At 44.2% G+C, this 21,458-nt stretch overlaps 1 protein-coding gene across 2 annotated transcripts in view; it reads right to left on the bottom strand.

The window, feature by feature from the left end:
• SPAG17 (sperm associated antigen 17) overlaps positions 1–21,458 on the bottom strand; it is a 346,460-nt gene that overhangs the window by 120,667 nt on the left and 204,335 nt on the right. For both annotated transcript variants that reach the window (XM_073551016.1, XM_073551017.1), the window contains exon 3: positions 18,627–18,686. In XM_073551016.1, the coding sequence (XP_073407117.1) occupies positions 18,627–18,686 (60 nt within the window). The remainder of the gene's footprint in view (positions 1–18,626; positions 18,687–21,458) is intronic.

Here is a 21,458-nt window from a genome sequence, read left to right as displayed (position 1 = left end):
GTGCCTGGTGCAGGATGGGATGGTGGGGGGAGCAAGGCCCATAGCGAGATAGGTGTTATCACCTGCTGCAGCCGTGATGAATACTTAGACACCGGCTTCTGCCAGCGATCCTGAAGAATCTCAGCCCAGTCCTCATAGGCAATCACCTCCATGTCACTAATACTCATGGGTTTGATAATGTAGCTGCCATCTTCACATCCCACCAAAGATTTTCTATGGGGTCCAATTCAGGACATTGTGACAGCTGCTTCAGGATCTTCCACGATTTCTGAAACCAAACCATAGTGGACTGTGAGGGGTTTGGATTGTTACCCTGTTGGAAAGTCCAAAGACACTTGAGCTTCCACTCCTCACAGAAGGTGTGACGTGTTCTCCTTGGATTTACCGGTACTTGATTGGATTCATCTTTTTCACCACACGATGCAAGTTTCCAAGTCCTAGAACAATATACCTCCTCTGCACTTCACTGTAGACATCACTGAGACCAAGACATCACCGATCCTCCGCTGCGCTTCATTGTAGACATCACCAAGCCCCCACCGTGTTTCACTGTAGACATCACCGAGTCCCCATCGTGCTTTACTGTAGACATCACCGAGGCCCGTCGTGCTTCACTGCAGACATCACTAAGCCACCACCATGCTTCACTGTAGACATCACCGAGCCCCCGCCGTGCTTCACTGTACACATCACTAAGCCCCCTGCAATGCTTCACTGTAGACATCACCGAGCCCCCGCCGTGCTTCACTGTAGACATCACCGAGCCCCCGCCGTGCTTCACTGTAGACATCACCAAGCCCCCACCGTGCTTCACTAAGCCCCTTGAGTACTTAACTATAAATATCACTGAGCCCTCGCCATGCTTCACTGTAGATATCACTGTGCCGTCGCCGTGCTTCAGTGATAGATATAAATGAGCCTTCGCCATCCTTTACTATAAACATCACTGAGATCACACTGTGCTTCACTGTAGATATCAATGAGCCCTCGCCGTGTTTCACTGAAGACATCACTGAACCCCAACCATGCTTCACAGTAGGCATCACCGAACCCCCACCATGAATCACTGTAGGCATCACCGAACCCCCTCTGTGCTTCACTTTAGACATAGCCGAGCGCCTGCTGTGCGTCACTGTAGAAATCACTGAGCACCCGCTATTCTTCATTGCAGGCATCACCGAGACCCCACCGTGCTTCACTGTAGATATCACTGACACCTTGCTGTGCTTCACTGTAGATGGCACAGAGCCTCCACCGAGCATCACTGTAGACATCATTGAGACCCCACCATGCGTCACTGTAGGTATCACCGAGCCCTCACCTTGCTTCACTGTAGGCATCACTGTGCCCCCGCCGTGCTTTAGTGGAGACATTACCGTACCTCCACTGTGCTTCACTGTAGACATGTGTGATGGTGTGAGGAAATGCTGGTTATTATCGCAGATTTGTTTCTAACTTTAGCACCTTGGCCAAGCCCCTAACCAACCTGACCCGCAAGAACATGCCAAGGAATGTGACGTGGACGACGGCATGAGAGGATGCCTTTTCAGCGTTAAAGACCGCCCTCGTCACTGCTCCTGTCTTGGCTGCCCCGGATTATAAACGCAGGTTCCTCGTGCAGATGGATGCATCTGTGAAGACTTTGAAATTCTGGGGAAGAAAATAAAGGAACGGAACGTACAGGTTGTTTTCTCATCAATCCTCCCAGTCGATGGCCATGGCATCAGAAGATGGAATAGGATACTAGAGGTGAACTGGCTACGACGGTGGTGCAGGCAACAAGGATTTGGATTCTTGGATCATGGCGTGAATTACCTCTACGATGGACTTCTCGCAAAAGATGGGATACACCTCACAAAACATGGGAAACACACATTCGCCAGAAGACTTGCCACACTCATCAGGAGGGCTTTAAACTAGAAGAAGAGGGGATGGGAGGAAAAACAGCAGACAAGAACATGCAGCAGAAGGACAAACTAATCAAGGATACTAGATGTGGTACAGAGGACCCAAGACAGGGAACTCAGAAGGAAGCTAAGAAAAAGGAAGCAAAACCTCTTTCCTGCATGCTGACCAACGCAAGAAGCCTGACCAATAAGACTGAAGATCTGGAGTTGGTAATGTATGAGGAGAAATACGACCTAGTAGGAATAACTGAGACATGGTTAGACGACAGCTATGACTGGGCGGCCAACCTGCAAGGATATGATTTGTTTAGGAGGGATCGTAAAAAAAGGAAAGGGTGTGGAGTCTATCTATATATAAAGTCCACACTAAGAGAAGATATACAAGAGGGAAACGAAGAGGTGGAGTCTCTATGGGTGGAGATACAAGGAGGGAAAAGTAATAAAATCCTCATAGGGGTTTGTTATCAGCCACCAAATATAACAGAAACCACTGAGAATGTATTATTGAGACAAAGAGACAAAGCAGCAAATCCCAATGAGGTGATTATTATGGGGGACTTCACCTACCCCGACATAGACTGGAAAACTGAAACCTGCGGATCTCAGAAAGGAAACCAATGTCTGTCAGTGACCAAGGATAATTATCAGTCACCACTTGTGCAGGGCCCAACTAGAGGGACGGCCCTTCTGGACTTAATGTGAAGCCACAGGCCGGATAGAATAACAGAAGTCCGAGGCGATGGCACCGAGGGAACAGTGACCACAATATAACACAAGTCCACTTGTCCTTCAGTAAGGCGCCCTGGAAGGGGGTTACAAAAACGCTGAATTTCAGGAAAGCAAAGTCTGATCAGCTTAGAGAGGACCTTCCCCGAATTGATTGGGACAATGTCCTCAAAAATAGGAGCACAGAAAATAAATGGGAAATATTTAAATCAGCTTTACACCCCCACTGCGAGCTAGCCATACCGTACAGAAATAAAAGGGCTAGGAGCAGGAGAACACCAATGTGGCTAAATAAGGATGTAAAAAGGGCAATAAATAACAAGAACAAGGCATTTAGGAAGCTAAAACAAGAAGGCAATGAAGAAGCATTAAAAAGTTATAGAGAAAAAATAAAATGTGTAAAAAAACAAATACATTTAGCAAAAGTGGAAACTGAGAGACTCATTGCTAAGGAAAGTAAAACAAACCCCAAACTATTCTATAATTATATAATCAGTAAAAAGATTAAAATTGATGGTGTTGGCCCTTTAAAGAACAATGAGGGTGAAATCACAGAGAGCGATGTGGGAAAAGCAAAGGTTTTAAATACTTTTTTCTCAACAGTGTTCACACAGGAAAAGGATTTGCCAGGGGAAATGCAGAGTGATAATGTAAACTCCCCATTAAGTATTACCGGCCTAACCCAGGAAGAAGTGCAGGACCGCCTTAGTAAGATTAAAACTGACAAATCACCAGGCCCTGATGGCATTCACCCTCGGGTATTAAGGGAGTTAAGTAATGTGATAGACAGGCCTCTATTCCTTATATTTAAGGACTCTATAGAAACAGGGTCTGTTCCTTTTGATTGGCGGCAAGAAAATGTGGCACCAATATTCAAAAAGGGGAGTAAAAGGGAACCTGGAAACTATAGGCCGGTAAGCTTAACATCTGTTGGGGGTAAAATGTTTGAAGGGTTTCTAAGGGATACCATTATGGAATATCTCAATGTTAATAAATGTTTAACTCCATATCAACATGGATTTATGAAGGATCGCTCCTGTCAGACTAACCTGATCAGCTTCTATGAGGATGTAAGCTCTCAAATGGACCCAGGAGAATCATTGGATGTCATTTATCTCGACTTCTCTAAAGCATGTGACACTGTCCCACATAAAAGATTGGTAAGTAAGAGGAGAAAGCTTGGGCTAGGGGAAAATATGTGTAGATGGGTAGCTGGCTTAGTGATAGAAAACAAAGAGTGGTTATTAATGGGGAATCCTCAGATTGGGCCAGGGTTACTAGTGGGGCACCACAGGGGTCTGTATTGGGCCCCCTACTATTTAATATATTTATTAATGATCTAGTGGATGGCTTACACAGTAAAATATCAGTATTTGCAGATGAGACAAAACTATGTAAGGTAGTTAACACAAAGGAGGACAGTTTGCAACTACAGACAGATTTGAGTAAATTGGAAAATTGGGCTGAAAAATGGCAAATGAGGTTTAACCCAGATAAGTGTAAGGTTATGCACATGGGAAGGAGAAACAGATGCTACAATTACTGACTAAATGGGAAACTGCTGGGGAAATCAGACATGGAAAAAGACTTAGGCATCTTAGTCAATAAGAAGCTAAATTGGAGTGCCCAGTGTCAGGCAGCTGCCACCAAAGCAAATAGGGTCATGGGATGCATTAGAAGAGGTCTGGGGACACGAGATGAAAACATAATTCTCCCTCTGTACAAATCACTCGTCAGACCACACTTGGAGGATTGTGTGCAATTTTGGACGCCGGTGCTCAAGAAAGACATTACTGAACTTGAAAGGGTTCAAAGGCGGCTACTAAAATGATAAATGGAGTTGGTTCACTACAATACCCAGAAAGGTTATCAAAATTAGGTCTATTTACTCTAGAAAAGAGAAGACTTAGGGGAGACTTAATATATATGTACAAGTATATCAGAGGGCAATACAGAGATCTCTCCAATGAACTGTTTGTACCAAGGACTGTGATAAGAACAAGGGGGCATTCTCTTCGTCTGGAAGAAAGACAATTTCTGCACCAGCATAGAAGAGGGTTCTTCAAGGTGTGAAGGGTAAACTAAAATCAAAGGTTTCGTTTCTCCATTTTTGTTGCTGTAAGATACATTTTTGTAATTAGGATGAAAACAGTTCAGGCTGTCATGAAACCAGACTGTTCCCATCAGGTACAAGATAAGGGAGGCGGGGGTGTAGAATTCTGAAGAATATGCCATTATATTGCTTTCTGTGCTATTTGGATAAGGACATACAGTGGGGCAAAAAAGTATTTAGTCAGTCAGCAATAGTGCAAGTTCCACCACTTAAAAAGATGAGAGGCGTCTGTAATTTACATCATAGGTAGACCTCAACTATGGGAGACAAACTGAGAAAAAAAAATCCAGAAAATCACATTGTCTGTTTTTTTTTTCATTTTATTTGCATATTATGGTGGAAAATAAGTATTTGGTCAGAAACAAGCAATCAAGATTTCTGGCTCTCACAGACCTGTAACTTCTTCTTTAAGAGTCTCCTCTTTCCTCCCCTCATTACCTGTAGTAATGGCACCTGTTTAAACTTGTTATCAGTATAAAAAGACACCTGTGCACACCCTCAAACAGTCTGACTCCAAACTCCACTATGGTGAAGACCAAAGAGCTGTCAAATGACACCAGAAACAAAATTGTAGCCCTGCACCAGGCTGGGAAGAAAGCTGGCCGCCCAACGTGGGGCCCCCGAATAGGGCCGCCTCTGCCCCCGGAGGACAACAAGACAAAGGACCCTCGGAGCGGACACAGGTGCTGGAAAATTGGGACTGATCATCCCCCACAACAACCATGGTAAGTTGGCAAGTTATACTGTTCAGACTGACCGTTGGTGTGGTTTTCCTGTGCTTGTTGCTGCAAAGAGGATCTGAGGTTTGTCCCCGTGGTGGGGGGATTCATGGGTGGAATCATATAGAGGTGCAGTCCCATTGGGGGCCCAGTGCTCGAACCGTACCTCATAAGGGACGGACATCCCGGATTGACCAGTGATTGTGGCTCTCTTTATAGTCAAAATATCCTGAAATCCTGATCACTGTTAGTATTGGGCGTGGTGATGTGATCAAAGACTGGGTAGAATACGTAACTCAGGTATATATGTGTCCAGAGGGATAGTCTGAGATGCCCTCCTCCTTTCACTGAGTACCGTGAATTTTGTGCTTCCCAGAGGGGGTTGACCCTGTGGAACAAACTGAGACGGCCGCTCCAGTATTGTGCACAACTGAAGTAAGGATATTTAGCTCTAAATGAGAGAATTCGTGGAAGGAAAAGAATTTCGTGGCTTGGCACATGAATTGTGTGACAAAGGTGTTAGGAAGAACAGAGAAAGTGAATTCTGATTGTTTCTAGAATCATAGAATCATAGAATCATAGAATCGTAGAGTTGGAAGGGACCTCCTGGGCCATCTGGTCCAACCCCTGCTCAAAGCAGGATTCGCTAAATCATCCCAGTCAGATGTCTGTCCAGCCTCTGTTTGAAGACTTCCATTGAAGGAGAACTCACCACTTCTCGTGGCAGCCTGTTCCACTCATTGATCACTCTAACTGTCAAAAAGTTTTTTCTAATATCTAATCTGTGTCTCCTCCCATTCAGTTTCATCCCATTGCTTCTAGTCTTTCCTTGTGCAAATGAGAATAAAGTTGATCCTTCTACAATGTGACAGCCCTTTAGATATTTGTAGACAGCAATTAAGTCTCCTCTCAGTCTTCTCTTTTGCAAACTAAACATTCCCAAATCCTGCAACCTTTCCTCATAAGACAGGGTTTGCAGACCGGTCACCATTCTGGTCGCTCTTTTCTGAACTTGCTCCAGTTTGTTGATGTCTTTTTTAAAATGTGGTGCCCAAAACTGGACACAATATTCCAGATGAGGTCTGACCAAAGAGGAGTAGAGGGAAATAATGACTTCACGTGATCTAGACTGTATGCTTCTGTTAATACATCCTAGAACTGCATTTGCCTTTTTTGCTGCTGCATCACACTGTTGACTCATATTCAGTCTGTGATCTATTAGTATACCCAAGTCTTTTTCACATGTGCTGTCACTTAGCCCTATTCCTCCCATTCTATATATGCTTTTTTCATTTTTATTGCCCAGATGTAGTACTTTGCATTTCTCCCTGTTAAAAACCATTCTGTTAGTTACTGCCCACTTCTCCAGTTTATTTAAATCATTTTGAATCCTCTCTCTCTCTTCTCTAGTATTAGCTATCCCTCCTAGCTTTGTGTCATCAGCAAATTTAATCAGTTTACCCTCAATTCCTTCATCTAAATCGTTGATAAAGATGTTGAACAATACAGGGCCCAGGACAGAGCCCTGTGGTACCCCACTTGAGACATTCTTCCAACTGGATGTGCAGCCATTTACGACCACTCTTTGGGTCCGATCACTAAGCCAGCTATGAATCCACCTAACAGTTGCCTTGTCCATTCCATACTTAGTCATTTTTTCAATAAGGATTGTATGAGAGACTTTGTCAAATGCTTTGCTGAAGTCAAGATATACTATATCTACAGCATTTCCTTGATCCACCCAATCAGTGATACCGTCATAGAAGGAAATTAAGTTAGTCTGACATGACTTATTAGTTACAAACCCATGCTGACTCTGTTTGATCACTTCATTCTTATCCAGGTATTGACTTACATGTTGTTTAATAATTTGTTCAAAGATCTTTCCTGGTATAGAAGTCAGACTCACCGGCCTATAGTTGCCTGGGTCCACCTTCTTCCCCTTTTTGAAGATAGGAACAACATTTGCTCTTCTCCAGTCTTCTGGCACTTCTCCTGTTCTCCAAGAATTTTCAAAGATTATGGAGAGTGGTTCAGAAATTTCTTCTGCTATCTCCTTCAGTACTCTGGGGTGTAATTCATCTGGACCTGGAGACTTGAATTCATTTAGGTTAGCTAAGTGTTTCCTCACTATCTTTCTGTTTATAGATATCCTGGATTCTTCTATTCCCTTAATAGGACACTGAATAACAGTTGGTGTTACATTTCCTTTCTGAGAGAAAACAGATGCAAAATAGGAATTTAAAAGTTCAGCCTTCTCAACATCCTGTCTTACCATTTCATCATTTTCATCCTGTAAAAATCCTATAGCATCCTTGACTTTTCTTTTACTTTTGACATATCCCCAAAATCCTTTATTATTGCTTTTGACATCTCTTGCAAGCCTCAATTCATTTTCAGCTTTAGCTAATCTGATTTGTGCCCTGCAGATTCTGCAGACAGCATTATATTCTTCTTTAGATATGCCTCCCTCTTTCCATTTTATAAACATTTTTTTCTTCCTTTTTAGCATGTGCTTAAGTTCTGTGTTCACCCATCCTGGTTTCCTTAAATGCTTCCTATTCTTCCCTCTTTTCGGAATTGTTAACAACTGTGCTTTGAGAATTTCATTTTTCAAGATTTCCCATCCTTCCTGGACATTTTTGTCTTTAAGGATATCCAGCCATTGGATCCCTCCAACTATCTTTCTGAATCCCTTAAAATCTGCCTTTCTGAAATCTAACCTTGACGTCTGAGTCTTCACAGGTCTTCCGCCTCTAGTTATCCAAAATTCTAAAATAGCATGGTCGCTACCTCCTAGGGTTCCAGCCACTTTTACCTCCTCAACCATTTCCTCCCTGTTTATAAGGATTAGATCCAAGGTAGCAGTTCCCCTTGTTTTCTCCCCTACCTTTTGGAAGATAAAGTTGTCAGCAAGAGAGGATAAGAATTTCCTTGACCTGTTAGTTTTGCCTGAGAGAGATTCCCAACAAATGTCTGGATAGTTGAAATCTCCCATGACAACTATGTCATATTTTTTGGAGAACTTGGCCATTTGATGCATAAAGAGTTCATCCATATCTTCAGCTTGCACAGGCGGCCTGTAGTAAATGCCTACAATGGTGTCCTTTCCATTGTTCTGTCCTTGTATTCTTACCCAAACAGTTTCCACAGAACTCCCAGTCTCTGAAGCTTCAATCTCTGTGCAGATATATGCGTTTCTAACATACAATGCAACACCCCCTCCTCGTTTATCAAGTCTGTTTCTTGCAAATAAGTTGTATCCTTCTAGTCTTGTATTCCAATCATGTGTATCGTCCCACCAAGTTTCAGTGATTCCGATGACATCATATTTCTTTTCCTGTGTTAGTAGTTCCAATTCTCCTTGTTTGTTGCCCATGCTTTGTGCATTAGTATAGAAACATTTTAGTTTGTGATTGGTTTCTCTTTCTCCAATATTTTTATTAATTAGATTCTTTCGTCTTTGTTCTTCCTTTCCACTTCTATTAGCAGAGTTCTCAATAGCATTTGTCAGGTGTATGGCTTTTTCTGGTCTTTTGCTTCCCTTCCCATGTTGTTCTAGTTTAAAGCTCTCCTTACAAGTGTAGCAAGGCGACTTCCAAATACATGCTTTCCAGTCTTCGTAAGGTGCACTCCATCTCTAGCAAGTAGTCCATCGTATAAGTAGTTCACTCCGTGATCCAGAAATCCAAATCGTTGCTGACGGCACCATCGACGTAGCCAGTTGTTCACCTGCAGAATCTTATTCCACCTCCTTGTTCCATGGCCATCCACTGGAAGGATGGAAGAAAAGACCACCTGTGCTCCCAGTTCTTTCACTTTCTTGCCTAAGTCTTCAAAGTCTCTGCAGATGGTTTCCAGGTCGTTTCTTGCGGTGTCATTTGTCCCCACATGTAGTAGCAGGAATGGGTAGTCATCTGTAGGTCTGAAGAGTCCTGATATCCTGTCAGACACATCTTTAATTTTTGCACCTGGAAGACAGCACATTTCTCTTGAAGTTATATCCGGTCTGCAGATAGCGGCCTCTGTTCCTCTCAACAGGGAATCCCCCATGACCACCACTCTCCGTTTCTTCTTCACAACATTTTTCTTTCTCCATCCAGGAGGACTCTGAAGGCGTACAAGGTTGCTGTTTGTTGGCAAAGTCTTATCCTGATGTATTTCTTCATCATTTTCCTGTGTGAGAGCCTGGTACTGGTTTCTGAGCAGTATGGGTGCTGACTGCCTCCTGATCCTCCTGCTTCTCTGGGTCACATGTCTCCATTCCTCTGTTTCTTCAGGTGCACTTCGAATTTCTTCTCTTTCTGTAACATGAAGAGATAATTCTGCTCTGTCCAAGAACTCTTCACCTTCCTTAATGATCTTCAACGTAGCCAACCTCTCTTCGAGATTTTGCAACTTTTCCTCCAACAGGGACACAAGCTTGCATTTGTGGCATGTGAAGTTTGGCTTTTCCACTGGTAAGTCTGTGAACATGTAGCAAGAAATGCAGCTCACCAAATGGCTCCTGGCCTCTTCCATCTTGAGATTTCTTAAAAACGATGAAAGATGAGCCAATAGGCGCGCGGTTTTTCCGATTTCCTCTTTTCAGCTGCAACGGCCAAAACCCAGTGATCGTTGAGCTCGCGGAGACTCTTCACTTATCCCAGAAGGCACTGGGAATATGCAAATGATCTCCTCAAGACTCTTCCCCTGGTTTTCCGATTTCCTCTTTTCAGCTGCAACGGCCAAAACCCAGTGATCGTTGAGCTCGCGGAGACTCTTCACTTATCCCAGAAGGCACTGGGAATATGCAAATGATCTCCTCAAGACTCTTCCCCTGGTTTTCCGATTTCCTCTTTTCAGCTGCAACGGCCAAAACCCAGTGATCGTTGAGCTCGCGGAGACTCTTCACTTATCCCAGAAGGCACTGGGAATATGCAAATGATCTCCTCAAGACTCTTCCCCTGGTTTTCCGATTTCCTCTTTTCAGCTGCAACGGCCAAAACCCAGTGATCGTTGAGCTCGCGGAGACTCTTCACTTATCCCAGAAGGCACTGGGAATATGAAAATGATTTCCTCAAGACTCTTCCCCTGGTTTTCCGATTTCCTCTTTTCAGCTGCAACGGCCAAAACCCAGTGATCGTTGAGCTCGCGGAGACTCTTCACTTATCCCAGAAGGCACTGGGAATATGCAAATGATCTCCTCAAGACTCTTCCCCTGGTTTTCCGATTTCCTCTTTTCAGCTGCAACGGCCAAAACCCAGTGATCGTTGAGCTCGCGGAGACTCTTCACTTATCCCAGAAGGCACTGGGAATATGCAAATGATCTCCTCAAGACTCTTCCCCTGGTTTTCCGATTTCCTCTTTTCAGCTGCAACGGCCAAAACCCAGTGATCGTTGAGCTCGCGGAGACTCTTCACTTATCCCAGAAGGTACTGGGATTATGCAAATGATCTCCTCAAGACTCTTCCCCTGGTTTTCCAATTTCCTCTTTTCAGCTGCAACGGCCAAAACCCAGTGATCGTTGAGCTCGCGGAGACTCTTCACTTATCCCAGAAGGCACTGGGAATATGCAAATGATCTCCTCAAGACTCTTCCCCTGGTTTTCCGATTTCCTCTTTTCAGCTGCAACGGCCAAAACCCAGTGATCGTTGAGCTCGCGGAGACTCTTCACTTATCCCAGAAGGCACTGGGAATATGCAAATGATCTCCTCAAGACTCTTCCCCTGGTTTTCCGATTTCCTCTTTTCAGCTGCAACGGCCAAAACCCAGTGATCGTTGAGCTCGCGGAGACTCTTCACTTATCCCAGAAGGCACTGGGAATATGCAAATGATCTCCTCAAGACTCTTCCCCTGGTTTTCTGTTACTGCTATGTTGAAGAAGGAAAAATTGTCTATTATTATGGCAAGGACTGGATGCATTGTGGTTCAAGAAAGTGACTGGGGTGTGAGGAAGTGATTGATTAAGAAGGAACTGAGATCGAGACTAATGTGTCAGGCAGATAAATAGTTAAAAGTGATGATTTGAAAGAAGAGGTCTCCCTGCTAGATGATAATTGTACAAGGAGACCGAGAGTCGCAGCCCCCACCTTTTCTTTGTTAAATGTTCACGGTATCTATTATCAGCCACCACCGCCAGCCTCAGTCCCTGTTATGCCTAATATTGCTAGTGGTAATGAGTATCCACCCCCTTCCAGATACAGAAAAAAAAAAGTTTTCAGAAGACTTTAACCAGCTCTGTATCAGCAGGGAAAGAAAAATAAAAAAAAGCAAGCTAGCAACTGCAGCTGCTCCAGTTCTCCCTCCAATCCCAGCTCCCCCTCCCACATCGCCCCCACCGCAGCTTGTTCACACACAGCAAACCCCAGCCCTCCCTGCTAATTCTTGTCTGCAATTCTGGCGCTGTGCCCGATTCGGACACTTTCAGAGAGATTGTCATACAGGCCGCTGTTTTAATCGGAGTACATGGCAGACCCAATTAATATACTTTTATAAACCCCATAAAACCCTTCCCCGAGGTTACTACTCAGTTTGTAATCTCTCCAACATGTCCAGTAAATTTACTAGGGGCAGATTTATTATCACAGTTCCGCCCCAGAATACAATTCCAAGATGATGGTCAGATGGCTCTTACGTTATATAATCCCTATGTAGATGAAGACAGTGAGGAAATCTGTATTTTTCATGCCTTTCCCACAGATGCCACAAGGGGCCCAAAACAGTCCCAACCAGTTTGAAAAAAAAAAAAATATGATCGAGTGTCTTTTGCCATTGCTGCCATTATTAGCCTCCTTAAGTATCTGGCAGCACTGAACTGTCGGGTTTCGGCCTCGAGACTTCCGTTCTGCCTTGGTCAAGTGATGTTCTTGGGTCACTGTCTCCTTCAGGGTGCCAGACACCTCGCAGAAGAAAGAAAAATAGCTGTCAGCTCCCTTCCTTTCCCAAAAGATGAAACTGAACTCCAGCGTTTTCTTGGACTATGCACTTATTGTTGTCAGTGGATACCGGATGCATCCCGCATAATGCAACCCCTTTACAACGCCTTGAAAGACGGTATAATGAATTATAAGGGAAGATGGCAGTGATGAGGAATACCTCCAATATGATTGTTCCCAACTTCTGACTGAAGAAACAGCTACTCCACCAAATGCCAGTGAGAATCCACTCCCAAATCCTGATCTGGGGTTATACACGGATGGTTCAAGATATGCTGATGAGTTTGGTAGATTCCACACGGGATACGCTGTTACCACAGAGGACACTGTAGTGCACGCAGCTGCGCTCCTGCCCTCACAGTCAGCACAAGAAGCAGAACTCCAGGCTCTGTCTACTGCATGTACTTTGGCCAAGAACAGACGGGCTAATATATACACAGACTCCCGGTATGCATTTGGTATTGCTTATGATTTTGGGGCTCTATGGGCCAATCGAGGGTTTATTACTACTGCCGGAACCCCAGTGAAAAATGCTGAAGCTGTTAAAACCCTCATGGAATCGATCAAATTACCTACTCAGGTGGCCATTATCAAAGTTAAGGCGCACGGTCCTAGGACCAGTCCACAGACTGTTGGCAATGTATTTGCGGATATGCAAGCAAAAGCCGCCGCTCTCTTACCCTTTGAACCAACCATACCAACTATGGTGACCACACGCTCTCAGCGTAAACAGTTACAAGAAGCACTGACCCTACAAGAACCTGATGATCTACAACAGACTGAAGTTCTCTGTCAGACCCCGCGAGACCGCTTAATGACAACGCAGAGAATGTCTCCAAAGGAAGAGGTGAAGCAATGGAAGACTGATGGGGCACGAATGGATAATGGTCTCTGGAAAAAGAACCAACTCGTGTGTCTCCCTAGGTGGATGTACCCTGCTATTGCCACATGGGCACATGGGCCTACACATCGAGGAAAGAATCAGGCCCTCGCACTGGTACAAAAATTCTACTGGGCCCCAGTTCTCCAGTTGGCCGGAAGCATTCCCTGTTACCAACATGACTGCAAAAACCACAGCGAAGAAACTGGTGAAGGAAGTTATATGCAGATATGGGGTTCCAGAAGAGGTTGAAAGTGATCAAGGTCCGGCCTTTACTTCTCATGTGTACCAAGAAGTTCTGACAATGCTTGGATCCACTGTAGTCCTCCATACTCCGTACCACCCACAATCCAGTGGGAAAGTTGAGAGGCTGAACATCACACTGAGGGGACAATTGACCAAAATGATGCAGGAGACTATGGCTCCATGGCCAGAGCTCCTACCCATTGTACTATACCACATTCGTACTACCCCTATTGCAAAACATGGCTTGTTCCCATATGAGATATTGTTTGGTGCTAGGCCCCCAGTTGCAAATTTCCAGCCCCAGCAGTTATCAGAAGAAACTGACCGTGCTGTTCAATGTGTTATTCAGCTCAGTAAAAATCTTGCTAACACCCATGTTCTAGTTTCCTCTTCTTTTCCAGATTCAGCAGAAACCGACACCTGCTATAACCTGAAGCCTGGTGATTTGGTAGTCGTGAAGAGGCATGTCAGGAAGCACGGACTAGAACCCTTGTATGACGGTCCCTTTGAAGTTCTCCTCATCACCCAACAAGCCAACAGCAAATAAAGGGGGCATAATGTTTAGGTTTTCCGCATTTTCCATATTATTATTGGTAAAAGTTAAAGTTAGAAGATATTCAATGACTCAGAGATCAATATGATAAATACAATGATGGTAATAAGGACAGTTGGTGGTCAGACACCTTCTCCTTTCTCAATCCAGCGAATTGGTTTAGGGGAATTGGGGGCTGGATAGCTGGGATCTTACAGAGCTTGTTACACACTGCTACCTGTATCCTTGTTGTATATGTGATACTAAAACTTGTTCTTTGGTGTATTTCTGTATGTATTAGGAAATTCTGCACTAATACAGCTAATGAAGATACCAAAGACGCTGTCACCCCTGCTCTTCTCTGCACCGATCTCAAAAGGCTACTTGATGAAGATGTTGAAGCCAAGCATATGGCTACCTACAAAAGATCTTCACCACCGTCATCAAAAATTGTTATTTGTGAATTGCAGTATACAGGGGGGACGGGTGCGCCGCGACAGCCATGACTGATAACATGGCATCAGCCATGTGAAGACCAGTACCCCTCAAGCTGTTAGCTTGGGATAGCACCTCTGATGCTGCATATGTGTTAAAAAAAATTTATCTAGGGGGGAATGTGAAGGGATAAAACTAAAATCAAAGCTGAAGTTTCGTTTTATCTATTCTCTGAAGGCTTAGTTTCTCCATTTTTGTTGCTGTAAGATAAATTTTTGTAATTAGGATGAAAACAGATCAGGCTGTCATGAAACCAGACTGTTCCCATCAAATACAAGATAAGGGAGGCGGGGATGTAGAATTCTGAAGAATATGCCATTATATTGCTTTCTGTGCTATTTGGATACGGACATATATGTAGTTTCCGGTTTTCTTGCAATATTATTGGCTTATAAAGTGAAGTATTACCATGATGCTATTGGTGGTTGAGAATTTTGCATAATTAAGCAAAAGATTATAAAAGAAATGACTAAAATAAAGGGGACTAGTGATCTGTCAAGATCCTCCCGTACAGAGACCCCCGTCTCCGTGTGGTCATTTGAGTTGCTAGCAACACTCTGTGGAATAATTTGGACATCACTGGCTCAACCGTGAAGGGTTAATTTAGCCCTCCCTCAATAGCTACCCCGACAACGGTAAGAGCAGTTTGGCTCTGGAATTCTCTTCCTGAGGAAGTGGTGATGGCCAACTCACTGAATGAATTTAAGAAAGGAATGGAGGCTTTTCTTGTGAGTAACAGTATAGAAGGTTACGAATAACATAATATTATAGGTAGATGGTTGACCCAGCTTAGGGGAAGGAATTTTTTTCCCTATGGAGAAAATTGGCTTCTACTCTGTGGGTTTTTTGTCTTCCCCAGGATCAACAATGCAGAACAGCTGCACTAAAAATAGGCTGAACTAGATGGACATAAGGTCTTCCTTTAGCCTTCAAAACTATGTTACTATGTTACTATTTTACCTTTAATAATAATAATAAATTTTATTTCTATAGCGCCGACATATTCCGCAGCACTTTACATTTCGGAGGGGACTTGTACAGACAATAGACATTACAGCATAACAATAATCACATAGATTATAACAGATACCAAGAGGAGTGAGGGCCCTGCTCGCAAGCTTACAATCTATGAGGAAAGAGGGAGACACGAAAGGTGGGTGGTAACAGTTACCCTGATTGTATGGACCAGCCATAATGTTAAGTGTGTAACAGTACAGACACAGAGGGCTAATGGATGTATAAAGCATGTGGGAACATAATGCGGGGAACCTGGTTATGGTAAGACTTTTGGCTGTGCCACACAGGGATAGATTAGGTTAATGTGTTGAGGCGATAGGCCAGTCTGAATAAATGCGTTTTCAGGGCACGCTTAAAATTGTGGGGATTGGGGACTAATTGTATTGACCTTTGGGATTGGGGCAGTACTTAGCCAAGTGAACACTGCTGGAGAAGAACATCCTGTTGCTTTTGCCAGTCGGAAACTACTGGATCGGGAAGTTGCCTATGCCACTATTGAAAAGGAGTGCCTTGCCATCATATGGGCGCTAAAAAAATTGCAGCCCTACTTGTATGGCAGAGTCTTTACAATTGTTACAGACCACAACCCCCTCACATGGCTGAATCGCGTATCAGGGGACAATGGAAGATTGCTGCGGTGGAGCTTGTCCTTCCAACCCTACAGCTTCTCCATCCAATACAAGCGGGGAAGCCAACACCAGAACGCCGATGGACTGTCTCGACAAGAAGAACCATAGGCTCCCCAGGCCGACCTACCCCTGCCACTGTACAAGGAACTATAAACGACTGAGCAATGTGGACTAAAGTGAGCAGGCCAGAGGTCTGTGTAGACCTCATGGCGTGCTCACTTATTATGGGGGGGGAGAGGTTGTGATGGTGTGATATGTTATGTGGATGTCATTTTTTGTATATTTCTATTTCACTTAAGGCCCTGTCACACATAGCGATCTCGCTGCTGAGTCACAATTTTTGTGACACAACAGCGATCTAACCAGCGAGATCACTGTGACAGCGATCAGCAACTGGCCCCCCTTCCGGTATCGCGGATCGCTGCAGGAAAGGCCAGGACTTTTTTTTGGTCGCTGGTCTCCCGCTGGCCACCACGCATCGCTGCGTGTGACAGGCGGGAGACCAGCGATCTGCTGGTAACTAACGTACACATCGGGTATCCAAGGGACAGGCGTTCCTTAGATACTCGATGTGTACATTAGTTACCAGCTTCCTGCATCAGCGCGCTGGTTACTAACGTGCAAAGCGACCCCGCACGCTCGGCGTCGCTGTGCTGATCGCTGGTGAAGCTGTCTGTGTGACAGCTCACCAGCGATCACATAGCGATTCACCAGTGATCCTGACACATTGATATCGTTGTCAGGATCGCTGGTGAGTCGCTATGTGTGACTCCAGCCTTATTTTCATAGTGTTTTTCTTGTTGCCTAGTATGTCTACAGCCTGACTGTATCTGTCTCTTGATGACCCCCTGCAGTTCCTTAATCCCCAAGGCTCCTTTGTCTCTCTGACTACCCCTGGACATAAAGAGGGGGCTGGGGAGGACAGGAACTGTACACAAGGAAGGGGGTGGGGAGGAAAGGAGGTGGACAAGTCAGTGTGTGGAGGACTTCGTGAAGACTGCACCCCAGAGAGAAGGACCCATTTTATCCTCTGGCTGCTAGAGCTTTGGAATCCCATCTCCCTGGACATTTTATCCTGTTTCTGGACTGCATTCTTGTTCTGGACTATTGTATCCTCAGTGTGGTGGATTGTTTATGGACATTCTAATTTTGCCTGTAATAAAGGTCTTCACACTTCCCTCGCTCTGTTGATTGTGTGGTATCGGAGAAGGACCGCGTGACACCGTCCATCAGATTAATAGAATTTACCAGTATTTATAAGAACAGATATAATTTACAGTCTCACCTTCATCCCCACAGTATCACCTTTCTATCTCCCCCTATCAGGGTATAATGCAGGAGGTCCTCTTTTGACGATCCTCATGTCTGGGCCATAACAGGAAGCGGATATAAAGCGCGTCACTTGGTGGAGGACCCGTATTGCACAAACGACCCATTGTTATGTACTTCCTAATTCCCCCTGTGGGGGAGCTGTGGGGAGATAGGGCCTTTACGGCTAAGTTTCCCCACAGATTGCAGCTGAAGGTTGGAGACTTATCTAACAAGTAGTGATTACCTACCATGGAGCACCCATTTAATGCCCCCTCAATGTTTGAACCCTGAATTTTAATTACGCGGGATCTGGCTGTGACTAACAGGTGCCACCTGCTCCTCCTAAATAGCAGTAATCATTGTGATAAGGGGCAGACTACGCCCCCTACTGGAGAGATGAGGCATTACATGCCAGGTAATAGCAGTGCTAGTTATTATGGTGGTCCTCTGTTGTACCTAATGTAGGGGGTCCAGACGGCCCCTTCTGTTATCGGTTATCTTCTCAATTCCTGGGCGCGCAGCTTCTTATAACGCCTTATCTTCTCCTTTGCTTGTCTTGTGTCTGGCAGCTGCCTCTGTACATCGAGGGGCTCAGGTAATTAGATCCAGAGTATTTGCAGACCTCTGCTGGAGGAGACGGCTGCGCCAATTACATCCCCTGACTGAAGGCAGCGCCGTGTACGCACCGTGGGTTTTTTTTTTTTAATTCCCTACATCGTAAATAACTTGTTAATGTGTGTTCTATAAATGTGTCCGGGAAACGTGCCCGGCAGGCGGAGGGTTAAGCCAATAAAGTTAACAATCGAGTATGTGTTAAATGAGTCCGTAGAGAGCGCAGTGATGGCCGCGTGCGCGTTTCCCCCTCGTGACCGCAGCGCAGTTTATATCAACCTAAAACTGAGATGCATTAAAACTTTATGGGGCATCTCCGGGCGAAAAAGCAACACAAGACTTTAGGAGCAAACAACTGGCGCGCCGGGGGTCTGGGGGGCGGTAATAAAAGGGTGGTAAGCGTCGGGGTAAACAGCCGGGTGTTTTATGGCTCGTACAGGGAGATCCAGATAGTCCTGATGATGGCCGATCTAGAAAACACTGGGATATCCACGCTGGAAAAAGAAAACCACGAGTCCTCACCTCGTAATACTGAGGAACGTCTTTCGTTTTCTTGAGTTTTGCGTTTCCAAGTTCATGAACCTAAAAAAGTAGAAAGAAAATAAAGTAACAAGAAAAGGTGAAAAATAAACAAAAAATTATCTATTATGTATCTAAAAGTGTGAGTATAACGGGGTGAGTATAACAGGGGTGTATATAACCTAGATGCGGTATAACAGGGTGAGTATAACAGGAGTGTATATAACCTAGATGTGGTATAATGGGGTGAGTATAACAGGGGTGTATATAACCTAGATGCGGTATAATGGGGTGAGTATAACAGGGGTGTATATAACCTAGATGTGGTATAAAGGGGTGAGTATAACAGGAGTGTATATAACCTAGATGTGGTATAATGGGGTGAGTATAACAGGAGTGTATATAACCTAGATGTGGTATAATGGGGTGAGTATAACAGGAGTGTATATAACCTAGATGTGGTATAACGGGGTGAGTATAACAGGGGTGTATATAACCTAGATGTGTTATAACGGGGTGAGTATAACAGGGGTGTATATAACCTAGATGTGGTATAATGGGGTGAGTATAACAGGGGTGTATATAACCTAGATGTGGTATAACGGGGTGAGTATAACAGGGGTGTATATAACCTAGATGCGGTATAACGGGGTGAGTATAACAGGGGGTGTATATAACCTAGATGTGGTATAACGGGGTGAGTATAACAGGAGTGTATATAACCTAGATGCAGTATAACGGGGTGAGTATAACAGGGGGTGTATATAACCTAGATGTGGTATAACGGGGTGAGTATAACAGGGGTGTATATAACCTAGATGCGGTATAATGGGGTGAGTATAACAGGGGTGTATATAACCTAGATGTGGTATAACGGGGTGAGTATAACAGGAGTGTATATAACCTAGATGTGGTATAATGGGGTGAGTATAACAGGAGTGTATATAACCTAGATGCAGTATAATGGGGTGAGTATAACAGGAGTGTATATAAACTAGATGCGGTATAATGGGGTGAGTATAACAGGAGTGTATATAACCTAGATGCAGTATAACGGGGTGAGTATAACAGGAGTGTATATAACCTAGATGCAGTATAATGGGGTGAGTATAACAGGGGTGTATATAAACTAGATGCGGTATAATGGGGTGAGTATAACAGGAGTGTATATAACCTAGATGTGGTATAACGGGGTGAGTATAACAGGAGTGTATATAACCTAGATGTGGTATAACGGGGTGAGTATAACAGGGGTGTATATAACCTAGATGTGGTATAACGGGGTGAGTATAACAGGGGTGTATATAACCTAGATGCGGTATAACGGGGTGAGTATAACAGGGGGTGTATATAACCTAGATGTGGTATAACGGGGTGAGTATAACAGGAGTGTATATAACCTAGATGCAGTATAACGGGGTGAGTATAACAGGGGGTGTATATAACCTAGATGTGGTATAACGGGGTGAGTATAACAGGGGTGTATATAACCTAGATGCGGTATAACGGGGTGAGTATAACAGGGGGTGTATATAACCTAGATGTGGTATAACGGGGTGAGTATAACAGGAGTGTATATAACCTAGATGCGGTATAACGGGGTGAGTATAACAGGGGGTGTATATACCCTAGATGTGGTATAACGGGGTGAGTATAACAGGAGTGTATATAACCTAGATGCAGTATAACGGGGTGAGTATAACAGGGGTGTATATAACCTAGATGCAGTATAACAGGGTGAGTATAACAGGGGTGTATATAACCTAGATGCAGTATAACAGGGTGAGTATAACAGGGGTGTATATAACCTAGATGCAGTATAACAGGGTGAGTATAACAGGGGTGTATATAACCTAGATGCAGTATAACGGGGTGAGTATAACAGGGGTGTATATAACCTAGATGCGGTATAACGGGGTGAGTATAACAGGGGTGTATATAACCTAGATGCAGTATAACAGGGTGAGTATAACAGGGGTGTATATAACCTAGATGCAGTATAACAGGGTGAGTATAACAGGGGTGTATATAAAATAGATGCGGTATAACGGGGTGAGTATAACAGGGGTGTATATAACCTAGATGCGGTATAACGGGGTGAGTATAACAGGGGTGTATATAACCTAGATGTGGTATAACGGGGTGAGTATAACAGGAGTGTATATAACCTAGATGCGGTATAATGGGGTGAGTATAACAGGGGTGTATATAACCTAGATGCGGTATAACGGGGTGAGTATAACAGGGGTGTATATAACCTAGATGCGGTATAACGGGGTGAGTATAACAGGGGTGTATATAACCTAGATGTGGTATAACGGGGTGAGTATAACAGGAGTGTATATAACCTAGATGCGGTATAATGGGGTGAGTATAACAGGGGTGTATATAACCTAGATGCAGTATAACGGGGTGAGTATAACAGGGGTGTATATAACCTAGATGCGGTATAACGGGGTGAGTATAACAGGGGTGTATATAACCTAGATGCAGTATAACAGGGTGAGTATAACAGGGGTGTATATAACCTAGATGCAGTATAACAGGGTGAGTATAACAGGGGTGTATATAACCTAGATGCAGTATAACGGGGTGAGTATAACAGGGGTGTATATAACCTAGATGCAGTATAACAGGGTGAGTATAACAGGGGTGTATATAACCTAGATGCGGTATAACAGGGTGAGTATAACAGGGGTGTATATAAAATAGATGCGGTATAACGGGGTGAGTATAACAGGGGTGTATATAACCTAGATGCGGTATAACGGGGTGAGTATAACAGGGGTGTATATAACCTAGATGTGGTATAACGGGGTGAGTATAACAGGAGTG

This window comes from Dendrobates tinctorius, unplaced genomic scaffold (assembly GCF_039654945.1).
Source record: "Dendrobates tinctorius isolate UK_male_01 unplaced genomic scaffold, ASM3965494v1 ptg000172l, whole genome shotgun sequence".
Classification (NCBI taxonomy): domain Eukaryota; kingdom Metazoa; phylum Chordata; class Amphibia; order Anura; family Dendrobatidae; genus Dendrobates; species Dendrobates tinctorius.
The sequence above is the reverse complement of the archived record's forward strand: the minus strand, read 5'-3'. Positions and strand labels throughout refer to the sequence as shown.